This window comes from Lytechinus pictus, chromosome 11 (genome assembly GCF_037042905.1).
Source record: "Lytechinus pictus isolate F3 Inbred chromosome 11, Lp3.0, whole genome shotgun sequence".
Classification (NCBI taxonomy): domain Eukaryota; kingdom Metazoa; phylum Echinodermata; class Echinoidea; order Temnopleuroida; family Toxopneustidae; genus Lytechinus; species Lytechinus pictus.
Genome location: NC_087255.1, coordinates 10,083,292 through 10,099,895, shown reverse-complemented (window position 1 = coordinate 10,099,895; position 16,604 = coordinate 10,083,292). Strand labels below are relative to the sequence as shown.

Here is a 16,604-nt window from a genome sequence, read left to right as displayed (position 1 = left end):
TTAGAACCTTAATATTCGAAATATGCAGAAATTAACATAGGTCCATGTGCTTGATTTTTTGCTATAGAGCTTCAAAGTTCGCCCAAATTGATGTTCTTAAGAATTGCGCATTCAAAAGACTTTGGCATTTTTAGACCGCCCAAGATTACTACAATGAGTTTAAACCTCTATTACTCAGTCAAAATACATGAAAAAGTCATCAAATTTTGCAAGAGAGTTAATAATTGTATCATTAGAATGGAGAATCTATTTATAGTGCTATTTGTATGCAATTTTAAGTCTAACAGCACTGTCAGTTCTTAAAAATGGCGTAAAAGATAACAAAATCCCAATAAAAAAAATGTGAAATTTCAGTAACAAACTACAAACGTACAATAAATGCTGCACTTTATTCAAAATCCATGTCATTTTCACCAAAATTTGCAGAGTTGTAGAGGAAGGTATACCTAAGAGGTACAAACATTAAAAAATAGGGGTTCATGTGCTTGTTTTTAAACTACCAGCATTTTTTTTTGAGCAAATGTGCTTTTTAAAACACCAAATATGCGCCGAATGCTTTGTATCTATGTGAATAAAAAATAAAAACCACTGTACCATTTATTCAAACTCGGGGTAATATTCGTGATTCTTGGCAGCACTGCAGAGTAAAGTATTTTGAAATTGTACATAATTTTTTTTTGAATGGTCCATGGAATAATTCAATTTTTAGCTTCATGAAATAACGTATCGGATCTGCAGTTAAAGTGCAGAAGATGAGAAAAATCGGCTCATACCCGCAGCTAATTAGTCACATGTTCATCCATTGTGACGTCAGCGCGCGGAGTGTAAACTATGCGCAGATCATAATGCGCACAAACATAACTGTGGAACGTCCTTAAATATCCTAAATCCGTGCGACAGATAATGTAGTCCTTCTTGAATAGTCAGACGAACGTTTGTCGAACATAAACAAAGGCTGTCATAGGCGTGGAACGTTTGGAATGCGCGTACATTTAAAGTTTCACAAAACATGAACTGTCTATACGCTTAAAAATATTGAAAAAAAAATGAATGATATGAGATCTTTACAACAACGTATAGTATTTGCGCGCGATATAATAAAAATAATTATGTGAAGATGCTATATTGATTATTTTTTTACCCTAAACTTGGCATAGCACGCCAGGTTAAATAAAGTGTTTTTACTGTGTAAAATGATTATTTCAGGAATTATCACACTTAATATAACACATACCTCATATTCTGTGGTTTGCCGGTTGTGTCATTTTTAACCACTGATTTTGAAGACGAATAGGATGGCTGCATTAGATAAAATATTGGGTAAAAATGCTCCAATGGGGGTAATTATGTGTCCAACCAACAATGGACAATTCTTTCGGGAATTTATATTTATCCAGTGTGATAAAGGTTTTGCCCATTCTAAAGTAATGGCTGCTTATTTTTTAACCTTACTGGACAATATGCTCCCCACATTGGATAAAATACTGGACACATAGTTACCCTCGTGCTGGTTAAAATTTTACCCAATATTAAGTGTGGTCATTAGATATAATGGTATAATTATTTGCCAATTGACCGTTGTGAAATGAAAATACTTGTGACTCACTAAAGAAAAAATTGTAAAAGTTGTTATGTTAAAGAAAAAACCAACAACATGGATGTAATGTATAGAATATGCTATTATTGCGATTGTAAGATGATTTATACAACGACTTGTTTATTACAGTGGACAAATCTAAACCTTTGTTGATGACGCCTGGGGAAAAAGCGGCCGACAATGATTATATCAACGCATCTTTCTTTGATGTAAGTTACTTTTATAATGTCGTTGCCATCTTATCATAATGGTAGAATAGCAGCGGCAACAACAAATAGATCCTGCTGACAGTATGAAAGTACAGTAATATTACCCTGCATGCATAAAACAATATAGTGTGTGAAACTGTGTGACATTCTCGATAAAATTTGCTGCAATAAACGTTGAATATATCTATAATAATAATTCAAGTTCGTATTATAAACTCAATGTAATTCCATTCCAATATTCAAACAGGGGCCGTGTACAAAAACGTAAAAATGACCATATGATTGTGATTTTTTGCGTGGTCAGCCCCCACCTTTGGCTCAGCCCCCCCCACTTCGAAAACCGAAAACCGCGGCCCCTGTCAAATAAAGCCCCCCCCCCACACATTTAGCACTATACTTCTCCATATCATCTTTATGTGTTCGCATGTTACACATTTTAGATATGGCAGCCGTACCAATTTTTCATTTGGGAATTCTAGTTAAATGGTAAGACGTTTTACGGTTAAGTATCTTTTGCAAATTCATGATTTAGATGGAGATATCCCATGCCTCTTCATTGTTGCCGAATGCTGAATTTGATTGTCTGAATCTGAATCCAAACGAATTTATGATTTGGTTACCGAAATCCCGTGTAGATGTAAGATAATGAATTCAAATCCCATTTCAGACTGGTTAAAATATCTGTTTTCCAAATATTTGATGGCAATATGTAATGTAGACAATATTTTTTTAATTATCGTCGCCTAACTCTTCTTTCGAATTTGTTTCCGAATCATAGTTAAGATTGCAACATATGTTAGAATGTAGACCAGTGCGATATTTTTATTTTTAGGTTGAGGGTCGTAAGAACGCCCACGTGTGTACGCAATGCCCTCTGAAGTCTACCGTAGGAGATTTCTGGCGCCTTGTATGGGATTACGAAATAAACACGATCATTCACCTCAACGAAATGGACTCGGTAATACTAATTACGTCTTCTCCCAATCTTTTGTAGATTATTTATCAACGATTGGACATTTTATTATGAGTTTTCTTTAATGTAAACACGTAAACCTTAAAATGTACTTCGTCGTATGGAAGCCGTCGGTGACTTTATTTCAATCACAAACAACAAACTGATAGATTGTAATCAGGGAAATATTAATGATAAATTTATGAGTATTAGCTAGAAAGAGAATCTGGAGTAGAGTTGTTCATGATATCACGTTTTGGAGCTATTTCGGGTCACTTGACCTGCACATACAAATGTTGTGCCTTGGCTGTGATATCGATCAAAATAGTGTTTTTTGTTCGATAATTATAATATACAAGCGCGTATGGATATTCATGAACGCATGCACGCAATCCTACGATTTTTTAGATGTCAGACTTTAGTGTCCGACCCCAATTTTGGGCATTCAAATTAAAACAATGTGAGGTTGCACATTTCGGTTTTTCAAATTTAATGTTTTTTGTTAATTCATCTTCCTGAAGTAAGACGAAAGTAATGTCATATCCCATAGTGAATTATCCCCTGTATACAACACTTATGGCAGTGGCATCATTGCACAGAGTCCCAAATCGGTTGTTTTATTGATCTTAACATGCTAATAAGGTGTTAGGCCCGTATGTTAATTATAAACTTAGTGATGATTTGGAAGAAATAACATATGACGAGTAATATTGTTTTGTTGGTTCTAGACATGCACGCAGTACTGGCCGGATAGCAATACAGTCGAATCCGGTTCGTTTACAATCGAGCTACTCTCGGATAGAAAGCTTTCAGAGACCATGTTTGAACGGGTCCTCCAAATTACCTCGTCCAAGAAAAAGGTAAAATGATAATAATAATAACAATAATGATAATGATGATAATAATAATAATATATAATAATGATAGTCAGTTCGTGTATAGGCCATCACGTACCATATTCAATGTCTCTACCCGCTGCCCAAAGGGAATGTTGGATATTGTTTTCATGGTTTTATTAATAAAGGTTAAGTTCTTATTTGATATCAGCAGCAAGACAAAGTCAATTTTTAAGAGATATATTTATCCCCCGTGCTGATTACATTAGCAATAATGGTATTACCGGTAATAGTACGTTTCGAAGGAAAAAAAAAAACAAATATTTTCTCTTTATGAAGAAATGTCACATATTTGGAAAAATTTCCCTTCTTTAAGAACTGCACTATTGACGCATTATATTTGAACGGCATACAGCATTTCCTTTTTTTTCATTATAGGGGAAACATAAGATAACACAGTTTCAATATCTGGGATGGCCAAATCATTCACTGGTTCCGAGCTCCAAGATGGACTTCTTTGATCTTCTTATGCAAGCTGAGAATAACAATGCCTCTGAGAAGAAGTTCCTCATCGTTTGTATGTACGTAACGTATATAAATTATTGAATTTGTAGATCAACCACAGTCATAGAAAATTCCCCAGGAGAATTTTAATATCATTTTTTTCAAATATCAAGTTAAAGAGTTTTATTTTATTTAAGAGAGTCAACAATATTTGCTGTGATAAAAAAGACTCCGACGTTGTGTTCGTCAACACACACACTCCTAGATCCTAACATCCCCACCCACCCTTACATTTTTATGCACACACCCATTCACCTTTCCACTCAACACACACACACACTCTCCCTCCTTCACACACCGCACACACATACGCCTGCTTACTTGTAATTGCTACAGAATAGGTACAGTAAAAACAAATGAACAACGCACTCTGCAGAACTCCTAGTGGTTTTACCCACAAACACTCCAATATCCACCATATATGTAGGGACATTTGTGTTTGTATAACAATCTACATGCAACCGAGGACATTCGGGATATATATTCAAAATTTTCAGTAACCATTTTGTAAAGTAGTTTATCGCCATCTCAGTTCGATTTGTAGCCATTTGCGAGGATTAAATTGGGGACGTCCTCGTTTTCAGAAACGACCCCGAAGCGATAGATCGAGTGATATGATATCAATGATAGCCCATGAAAGCCGAGATGGCTTATTTCCAATGGGGTCCAGTGCCATAACTCCCCGCAGTTTTAAGGTGATTACACGTTCTTACACACACCACATCCTCCTACATTATTTCGCTGTCTCACTTCATTTGTAACTTTTCTTGTTTTTTTTGTTTTTTTTTGTTTTTTTTTTTGCTTAGGGATGGGGTTGGGGCTTCACCGACCTTCCTCGCCGCCCTTGCTGCTATCGACAAAGTAAGGGAAGACAAGGTGGTCGATGTATTCAGCGCAGTCAAACGTCTTCGCAAGTCTAGACCGGGAGTTGTTGACAAATTGGTAAGCACATATTTCCATATTCTCTTGATTAATGTCGAAGGTTAGATGCCTAAATTTAGGTAAACAACCAGTCAGTATTGTTACAGTCCAACGTATTCAAAACCCTAAAAAGCATCTTCAGGAATAAAAGTTTAAATGTGCCCAAATGCTGGGGTAGCGCCAGTGTATTTTATTATTTTCACGGGTGTGGGCCCAGGGGCAGGGGGGGGGGGGGGAGGAGTTGTTAATAAAAAAATTAGAATTAATTTTGTTTTAAAAAAGTTAGTAAAGGTATTTTATACCATCCTTTCCTCTTTTCCTTTTGTGTTTCTCATCTGTCGCTTTAGTTTTTATCATAAGGTCAGCAGTCTCCCCATCTTTTTACTTCATTAAAAAAAAAAAGATATTTCTATCAAAATTAAATACAAGACTAGCAGTTTCGTAAATTTACTCATTCAAAATATGATAAAGAAACATGACTAAGGCAGCTGTAAATACGCAATAGTACCTAACAATCTTGAAGCTGTTCAGTAAATTGCTCGTTGCAAACACAAGCGAATTCTGCATGTCTTGGCATTTACTTTTTCCATCTCACATTTGTATGTTTGTTAAATTTTTCTCTATTTATTCAAATCAATATTTTTCTGGGGTGGACTTGTCCTTTAAGACTGTAAAGCAATGTCACATATACGTAATTGTATATTCAGAGTCAATCCTAATGCTGTTTGATCCCCAATAGTTTGTCCCTGATAGACAACAGAAGGAGAGAGAGAGAGAGAGAGGGAGAAAAAAAACATGCTGGGTACCTATTGTGAGAATGGATGTCTAGATTATCCAAATAAATGATATAGGTTATAGCAAAAGCATGAAAGTCTGATTTCCTATATGATAAGAATCATGCTGTTTTAATTCGGATTAATTTCTTCTGCTTCACTTTCCAAATATCTTGCATTTTTTAAATGAATCTGTTCAATCTTTGCAGGAACGGTATGAGTTCTGCTATGATGTATTAGCAGCCTATCAGGATTCAGTGCAGACCTATGCCAACTACATGTGAGAAACGGACACCAGTGGCTCCTCAAAGTGTGCTTCAAGCTTGTCAGACTTTTTTCTTTCACACCAGAATTACAAATAAAATAGATTCAACGTGACCAATCGGATGTGACCTGAAAAAACGCAAGAATTTGTTTTTCTTTGACATAAAAAAGGCTATTAAGTATCTTTTTTGGGGCACGTGCAGGCCTTTAAAATGTTTTATGAATTTAATATTCGAGGAAAACCTCTCAGCTCATAGGATAATGTTAGAAAATATTTAAATCCAATATAATTGTACTTCTTCATTTGTACATTAATAGTAACGATAATGTCCTTTTTATAACGTGAATAGAAGTCAAAGAATTTAGTAATTTATCGAGATTTTTATACATATTTTTGTTTTATGATATATTCGATATAAGGCTTGTACACCGTAGAATCATGTTTAATATTTTAAGCAACACAGTTTCAGCCCGTCAACCTAAGAACTATTTTTGAACTTTCAAACAAACGGCTTTTTCGTTCAGTGTCTCGAAAGAAGAAAAAAAATCACCATCTCGGTCTTTCTGCCCAACATTTTTTTTTCTCTAAACAGTAACCCCGCCATACAGCTATGTATGTTTGCAATTATCTCGTTGTCTTTCTATGATTGTCTCAATCTCCACCCCCTTTCTGTACCTTCGTATTTTTGTCATTAAAAATATATATTTTATCTTTTTATTCGTCCTTTGTCTTGTTAGTATGAACATTGGCAAAATGAGCATCCACAGTGTTTTGACAAACTCATCATCCGCCATGGACATGTTGGGCGTTCTGTATGTTTCCAATGTCCAATGTGGTTTACCTCTGACTCTTCGGATAATGGGAACTAGTTGTCAGTGTTTGGTCTCGTTTTGTCAGTACCATATATTTTTATATTGCAATAATTAAGTGTCGGGCAGCAATATACCATGTTGCGTTTGTGGAAATGTTGCATTTTTCATACAAATTTTGTTATTCCCCCACTGATATATTTCACATTATGTTACATTAGAGTTTTGAACTTGATATAAAAAATGTTAGTCGCGTTTAGATTTAAGGATTTAATACATACTGTATCTCTTTTCGAGGAAGTCCCCTTCGACAAAAAAGAGAAGTTGTGTAAATTCAACATTCACTGCGAGCCTCATTATTTTCTCTCTTGATAGGAAAACTTCATTTTGTGTGGTTAGTACTTGTGCACCCGACGCGAGAGGGCAGTGGGGAGGAAGATATAAAAGGCTGTTTGAGGTTTGAATCAGATTACTGTGCACTGTTTTACATGGGTGATTCCCCTGGCCTATAATTCAGTTGAGAAGAAATATGACGTGAACTAACCTTGCCCACTATCAAAATACACTGGCATCGTCCATGCCATCATCTATCCACCATGATAGACATCGCCCTGCTCATTGACGCCCAAATTGGAATAGATCAAGTTGATCAGTTCTGGATTGGGAACCTAGCAGTATATGAATTTCTTACTAATTTATGATATGTTCAAAATATTTGCTATAGGGAAGATCACCCTGACTTTAAGTTTGTTTTAATCCGAGCAGAAAAAAAGGAAAAAACATCAAATATTTGATGAGAATCCATAAAAATTAAGAGAGTAATTATTTTTTCTATAGCTCTTAATTTGTGTCGTTGTATACGAGCAGCTCCCGCATATATCGTGTGACATAATATCCATTATTTTTTTCAATAAAACATGATGGATAAAAATATCCATATTTAGAAATGGATATGAAATTATGTCTGTCGTTGATGATAAACCCACTGCAAAAACTAACGTTCATTTTGGTTAGTAGAAAATACAACTTATTATATTTTAATATCGACATAATATATCGACATAATATAGAAAAGCTGCTTGTCTGTGACGTCATGAAAAAATATTAATATTATGTAAATCCGTTATTCTTTAATGGATTTTCGTCAAACCTTTAAATATTTTTGTGTCATTATCTGTTTTCTTTTGAATAAAAACTGGTGCGTTTTCAGGCTGAACTTTCCCTCTCCGAAAGAAGCCCGATAATTGACGATCACAACGATCAAGGTAGACTGACCTGAGCCCTGTATCATAAAGCATAGCGATTGCTCGTTGGGCTGAAATCAACCATTGATTGCATTTATTATCATGTATGATCAATCGTAAAAATCAGCCACAAGATCACTCGCAAAGTTTTATGTTAATCGGTTTACAAGTGAGGCCTCGCAGGTTTACTATGCTTAATTTGCATGTAGATCAGGGAGTTGGGAGAAAGACTGATCTTACTGAAATGTAGGAGAGAGACAATCTCATCAAAAGTTGCTTGACCATGTCCGCCGACTCGGGTTGGGAACCAGGCTAAAAGGAAGTACCTATCAGTATCATTTTAATTTACCAGCAAATTGCAAAACCTGGGCCTCGTCTTACAAAGAGTTACGATCGATCCAATCAATCGTAACTCTATGGAAATCCATCAATGTCATAATTTTTTTCTACAGGAAATTTGCACAACGTCCTCTGTAAACAAAAAGAAGCACAGTGAATTTTCAAGAAAACAATAAATACGTGAATATGCATCATAGTTCGAAAATATGTTGAACATACATGCATAATAGATGTTGACGTTGCTGGCCGTCCATAGTTGTGATTGATCGGATCAATCATAACTCTTTGTAAGATGGGGCCCATATTTGTCCTTTTAATTGATGAGCTCCATGAAAAATGTAAAAACCCGGTTTCTTAATAGTTCAATACCCACATCATCCAGGTTCATGGCAACATTTGTGAGTCACCAAAAACGTATTCATCACACTATTTTTCTTTTAAAATCTAAATTTTATGTACAGTGGTTCATCATAAGGCAATGCCTATTTGTTTTGCTTGAGGTATAACTCAGTAGGCATAATGGGTAGTTTATTTTCTCCTACAAAAATGATACAGTATATTTTTCCTATATTGTTTGGGTTAAGAAGGAAAAAGTGTGATGGGTAATACGACACCATATTCTGGCTAACTTTATTCATTGTCGTCTTTACCGTGAAACATACTTTACCTAATAAATTTTATAGATCTCTATATTCCCCCTTCATATACATGTACATCACTTTGAGACTGTGTATGTAAATATTTGTCATGTTTGTAGTACAGTATTTCATTGTTTATCAAAACAGTACTGCAGTTGATTGTGCCCACAATTTTATAATTTTACAAACAGAACATATATAACATGGATAAAATCTTAAGTTTGATTATGATTTTAAAAAATTCCATATCTTATGTCATCTGTATTCTATCATAACTTTGTTGAAAATATTATAAGACTCATTAAACGACGTTCATGACGTTATCCAAGTAATTGATTAGTAATTGTTTCCATAATTATTTATTTTCATTTTGAATCAACATTTATTATAATGGTATCTAGTATTTAGCAGTAAATATTAAAATAAAGCTCCTAAAGTTAATTTTCGATTTAAACGAGATATTTCTTTTAGCATTTACAGCGCTATGAATTTGTTTTTATTATGTTAACAAATAAATATAATCGAATGTACGTCAGTCTTTGCTTTTCGACTTTTATGGGTTTTTTTACCGATGGACATCATCGGCTACACTAGTATTATTTAAACTTTAGACTAATAATCAAAACCATTATACATACGGTTCATGTATAAATTGAAAGCCCCACTCGAAGATATATATCTTCAATGAAAACGAAATGATTTGGGGGAAAAAAACATAAAACTAGACATGATTAGTTTATAGAAATGCGTCCAAAATGCATCTATTGAGAAATCCATAACGTCAGATGAAATAGTTTTATGTTGTATAACCTCCATATCACAACCAATTCACGGACACCGGCATTCATATAATGCATGGACCTACTACACAGGTCCATGAATATGATCTGTAGCTGTATAGTGACATGCACGTTTTACCGGAACAAAATATAAGCTTTACCTTATCAACAATCATTGTAATGTTGAGCAGATAATACATGTACACATAGATTCAAAATAGCATTAGGCTTCAATGTTGATCTGCGCACCATAAGCAAGTTCAACGACCTAGGTGGCGCAGTAGTCTAGTTCGAAACGATTTTGACTAAAGTGAATACAAATACATATCTACATAACGCAATGGTTATTTGCATATACAGTATATATATATATATATCTCTCTCTCTCTATATATATATACTGTATACTGAGATACTGAGATATATACTGATATACTGAGATACTATATATATACACTACTCAAAAAAAGTTAAGGACCACTTTTTAAAACGTACATAAAGATTTTATACAAGGTGTTTTATTTCTGGAAATACCTCAGTACAACTGTCCTAAATGTCCTTAAACACGCTGTAATCAATTTTACGCATGGGTGGTTTCAGTTGTTGCACAATGTCTCTCGCATCACTGCACATCCTGAAAAGTGGGCCCCGAGGGGTATCAGCTACCGACATGAAGTGGTAAAAACGAATGTCTGAGTGTCTTTCAATGCCAAGACACCACCTAAGTGAAACAGATGTAGCCAGAGCCCTAGGGATGCTGGAAGCTGGCCTCAGTCAGCGAAGAGTAGCCAGAATGATGGGCGTGTCACACAGTGTCATTAGCAGAGCAAATCAAAGACACCGAGAGACAGGGCTATACTCCGAGAGACCCCGCAGTGGCCGACCAGTTTCGACAACCCCTAGAGATGATCGCTACTTGACGAATCTCAGCCTCCGCAACCGCTTAATTCACAGTGCACGCCGCCTCAACAATGACTTCGCTGCAGCAACTGGAGTGATTGTTTCCACTCAAACAATCCGTTACCGACTTCACAGAGCCAATATGCATGCCAGACGGCCAGCTCAGTGTGTCCCACTCACCCCTGCTCACAGAAGAATTCGTCTCAACTGGGCCCGGGAGCATGTCAGATGGACCAGACAGCAATGGCGTAGAGTTCTGTTCACAGATGAGAGCAGATTTTCCCTTGACCACAATGATGGACGTTCGAGAGTCTGGAGGCGACCAGGAGAGAGATTTGCAGACCCCTGTATTGCAGAACATGACCGTTATGGGGGAGGCAGCGTCATGGTGTGGGGAGGCATCACCTACGCCAACCGTACTCGTCTCTACGTGGTCCCAGGGGGAGCAATGACAGGAGTGAGGTACAGGGATGAGGTCCTTGAACCTATAGTGGTGCCATTTGCAGAAAATGTGGGACAAAACATCATTTTCATGGATGACAATGCCCGTGCCCACCGAGCTAGGGTGGTGACCGAGTTCCTTGAGGGCCAGGGGATTGAGCGTATGGAGTGGCCAGCGAGGTCCCCGGACTGAAACCCGATAGAGCACGTCTGGGACATGATGGGGAGGAGTCTCGAGCAGCTCGAAGCCCATCCACTTGGACTGCAGCAGCTGGGTGTGGCTCTGGAGGCTGCATGGGATGCACTGGACGTCAGAGACATCAATCGCCTCATCAGCTCCATGAGACAGCGCTGTGAAGCCGTTATTGCTGCAGGAGGTGGTCACACTCGTTACTGAACTGCCTGAAAGACACTCAGACATTCGTTTTTACCACTTCATGTCGGTAGCTGATACCCCTCGGGGCCCACTTTTCAGGATGTGCAGTGATGCGAGAGACATTGTGCAACAACTGAAACCACCCATGCGTGAAATTGATTACAGCGTGTTTAATGACATTTAGGACAGTTGTACTGAGGTATTTCCAGAAATAAAACACCTTGTATAAAATCTTTATGTACGTTTTAAAAAGTGGTCCTTAACTTTTTTTGAGTAGTGTATATATATATATTTATATATAGTATATATATATATAGTATCTCAGTATATCAGTATATATTCTATCCTCTGCGAAATCACCTAGATGCTGTACATTCTACAGGGATATGTTTTTAAGTTTATTTTGAAATTACTTCAAGTTGTTCAATTCTTAAGGGGAATTTTTTTTCCATAATTGTCGGGCTGCAATAGGAACTGACCTCCTATAATGTTGCTTGTGAATGAGAGCGTGTCATGTGTGCCACACGTGTGATGGGTATTTCAATGTCAAAAACTATGAGATATAACTTTGGGGACAGTCCGTTAACACCTTCAACGACAGTCATTGGGACCTTGGGTCGTATATAGGTAATATTTTTTTTTGCCGATCGAACTGGTATATAGTGTCATTTTCTCGATAATGGGAAAAAAAAATAAATGTTGAGAATAGGGTAATGCGTAGAGGACACAAGCTATTACAATAATCGAATTTACCTCTTATACCAGCATAATCAATAGTTTTCATGCTGTCCCGCTCCCGAAAAAAAAAAGCGTATACGTCTCAATGCAGTTCATGAAATAACCATATCTGCCTACTCATGGAAAAAACGCAGTATCTATATTGTGTTTTTCTCAAAGCCGCTCAAATCTGTTATATTTCTCAGTATTCTTTCATCATCAAATTGCATCAAAGGGCATATGTGCCTATTTTGTTGTTGTTTTTGAGATATTGAAGAAAATGTGTAAATTTTTGGGAAAATCTAAGCATGGTTTCCTCATGGAAAAACGCAGTGTCGACAGTACTGCTGAAAGAGAATTCCATTCAGTTTTATCTCCACTTACTCAATCTATATTGCTTCATTACCATGAAATAATACATCAATGGGTAATTCAATATAACAATAATAGCTTACAGACACGAAGGGCGCCCTCTTCCAACAAGGACGCCCTCTGCGGTGAAGTCCCCCAAATCATGAAAATGGTCAAACATTACGCAAAACATTCTTATAAAGTTTGTAATTAACACGTCTCCTGAGTTGCTGTTCATCTATTTTACCTCTTTGAGTTTGTATTAAGATCTTGATGCAATACTAGCTTAGATACATTGGGGTGCCCACTACAAACTACGGCCCCCTCTGTCGTAAAATGTCAACACTCTTGAGACAATTCCCGTGAAGTTTGGAATTTACCACAGAGGACGCCGTTGTTGGTGATGTCGCCCTTCATCATTTCATCTTTTTAAGCAATTATTTTCCCCTTGAATAACACATTGATGCATTATTTATTGGTAGTGAGGCAATGTCGAATGTGTAAGTTAATATGATAAAAATGAATTTAAGTAACATGTTCGTCATCTAGATAATGCGTTTTTCCATGGGGAAACTGAGCATAATGCTTCAAATCTACATTTACGTCAATATCTAAAAAATCAACAACATCAACATATGATTGGAGTTTTTTTGCCTGAAATAGGCACATATATGAACTACAATTTGATGATAAAGGAATACTTGAGAAATAAAATAGTTTCGAGTGGAATTTTATTTTATTTATCTTATTTATTTAAAAATCTTTACACAGGATAAGCATGTTCAGATAATATATACACTGTTTTTCAACATGGTCCTGTTGACATAGTAAACATCTAACAATGTACAGAAAATATGCATTAAACAATTTAAATTCAGACATAGTAAATAGTAAAAAAAAAAAAAAAATGAGTGACATCGGTATTAACAAACATAGATATATAACAAACAAAAGATATATGTGCACTGGGTGATAAATACTAAATTGAAAGTTGAAAACATAAACCGGCATAAAGATGAATAGAATGGAGAGCGGAGAGAGTGTTACGCGAAGTGTGTTTTCTTATATTTCCTTTTAAAAGTATCAATTGAAGTTGCATTCTGAAGTTCTGAATCTAAACTATTCCATACATTTCCTCCTGCATATCATAAGCTATTCTTAAAAAACTCAATGTTCGGTTTAGGTATAACAACGTTGAGCGAATTGGCAAATCTTGTATTCATTGGATGTCTATCAAAAACCATATCAATAGAATTACATAAACGTACCGGAGCATATCCATAGACACAGTTATACATAATACATGCAAGGAAATAATTTCGCCTTTTTTTCTAAAACCTGCCACTTCAATCTCTTGATAATGTCAATGCCATCACGAGTATAATCAAAAATTTTCTTTACTATTCTTGCTGCTCTTTTTTGTAATCTAAACAAAATTTTCCTATTACTGACAGAACAGTTCCCCCATACCGAACAAGAGTAATCCAGTATAGGTTGAACTGTACAATTATAAATTTTATTGAGAACGCTCGTATTAGTGAAATTACTTACCTTTTTCAAAGAAAATAACTTAAAAGCTAAAGATCTACTTAGGTTCTTTACCTGCAAATTCCACGTAAGATTCTCATCAATTTCGATTCCTAGATACCGAATATGTTTTACTTGTTTTATAATGTTATTATCCAGATGTATGTTTAATTCTTGAGAAGTACGTGTGCTTCGTTTTAACAACATAGCATACGTTTTGTCAACATTGACTTTTAATTTATTTCTCTTACACCACCTACTTATGTTTTCAAGATCAGCCTGTAATTTAGACGTAATGACTTCGGTACTTTTATCAGAAATATAAATAACAACATCATCTGCGTATATATTGCATGAACATGATAATAAACATTCACTTACGTCATTAATAAAAACAAGAAAAAGTAGGGGTCCAAGGGCACTACCCTGGGGAATTCCTACAGAAAGATTATTAAATTTAGACAGTTTTCCATGACAATAAACAGTTTGTTTTCTACCTGATAAGTAATTAGTAAACCATATCAACTCATTATTTTTAACACCATATATTTCAATTTTTTCAATAGGATATTATTATTAATACAGTCAAAACATTTAGATATGTCCAAAAAACAAGCACCGACCATCTCACGTTCGTTAAAAGAATCATACAAATCATCTAATATTTTATGTAAACATGTAGTTGTCGAATGATTAGGTAAAAATGCATATTGGTCAATGTTTTATGAAATTGTGTTTTTTAAGATAAAAAAGAAACTGACTTTGTACCTCTCTTTCGAGTAACTTTGCCAAATGGCATACAACAGATATTGGCCTGTAATTAGTCATATCATCCAAATCCCCTTTACCTTTATAAATTGGAGTGGTTCGAGCGATCTTCCAGTCATCTGGTATAGATCCGCGAGACAGGCTTTCATTAAAAATTACACTCAATGATGCACTTACAAAAGGAGCCGCTATACTTAATAGTTTGGTATCTAAATTTAAAATGTCAAGATTAGAGTCACTAGGCAACTGTGAAAGGATCTTTGTTACCTTTTCACTAGTGACACACTGGAATGTAAAAGTATAAATGCTGTCAGGATGGATCCAAACAAAAGCATCGTTTTTAAATGAGTCTGAAATTGTCTTGCCAGCATTCATTAAAAAATCGTTAAAATCATCCCCATTCAAGGAATTGGGTATATCATTATTTTTTTTGTTTCTGTCCTGTAAATTTATTAATTTCTTTCCATAATTACCTTTATACATTTCGGTTATGTTATTAAAGTACTCTCTTTTTTTATTTTTTATCAATTTTGTGACATTATTCCGTGTTTGACGAAATTCATGCAAAACATCAGGAAGTTTAAGCTTATCATACTTCTTTTTCAAAAAATCTCTTTTATACATAAGTTTCACTACATCAGAGGAAATCCATGGATTATGACGATCTTTCAATCTACTTTCTTTGAAAGGAGCATGTTTGTTACAAAGTTCAAGGAAAGACGTTTTCCATTTGGACCACATTTCATTTAATGGTAAATTATTGTTATTTGAATTATTGAACGTATCACATATCTTCAAATCTTGAATAAATAATTTGGCATCAAAATTTTGAAAGTCACGATATCGAATCATTTTATGTTTTATTTTCTTTTCATTGCGTACACAAATGCATGTATAAATTAGATAGTGATCACTTAATGCGATTTGAGCAACGTCACTGATTAAATGCTTGTCAGGCATTGAACTGAGAATGTGATCTAAACATTTCGATGAGGTACTGGTAACTCTTGTTGGTTTTAAAATCATTTGTCTTAAAGAAAAAAGGTTTTCTAGCAGATTAACTGGGTTGTCACACAAATTTTCATCGAGCTTATAATCATAGTTTAGATCCCCTAGTACAATTAAATTATCATTGCTCATACTTGCTTTTTCAAAAATGTCAAGCATGTTATTAAAATATTAAAGTTACATCAGCATTAGGTGGACGATAAACACAACCAATAGTTATTGTTTTAGATTTTAATAATACATCAATCCACTTCGCTTCCAATAACTTGTTGTCTAAATCACATCTTTCAGAAAACATTCAGGTGTCACGAATAAACAGTAATACTCCTCCACCTCTGTGACCATTATCTCTATCTTTTCTTACTATTGAATTGAAAGAATAATATGCTTATTATCTCAACTTATGCAAAATGTAGATACTGCGTTATTTTAAGGGGAAACCCTAATTTTATTGTAGATAGGCCTACTGCATTTTGCAGTTACTGAAAAATGGCTTTCCCAAAAGAATTTCAGAAAACTGGATGTGTCATCTGAAAAGGGATGGTTTACTGACTACTTTTCTGAAAAAAAAGGAAAATCGATAAGCAGAT

General features: G+C 35.3%; 1 protein-coding gene across 2 annotated transcripts in view; it reads left to right on the top strand.

Moving 5' to 3' along the window:
* LOC129271746 (receptor-type tyrosine-protein phosphatase kappa-like) overlaps positions 1-7,111 on the top strand; it is a 53,496-nt gene extending 46,385 nt beyond the window's left edge. For both annotated transcript variants that reach the window (XM_064106675.1, XM_064106676.1), the window contains 6 exons: positions 1,727-1,806; positions 2,639-2,764; positions 3,487-3,618; positions 4,033-4,175; positions 4,965-5,100; positions 6,062-7,111. In XM_064106675.1, coding sequence (XP_063962745.1) covers positions 1,727-1,806; positions 2,639-2,764; positions 3,487-3,618; positions 4,033-4,175; positions 4,965-5,100; positions 6,062-6,136 — 692 coding nt within the window. In that variant the 3' untranslated portion in view covers positions 6,137-7,111. The remainder of the gene's footprint in view (positions 1-1,726; positions 1,807-2,638; positions 2,765-3,486; positions 3,619-4,032; positions 4,176-4,964; positions 5,101-6,061) is intronic.
* Positions 7,112-16,604: the final 9,493 nt, after the last annotated feature.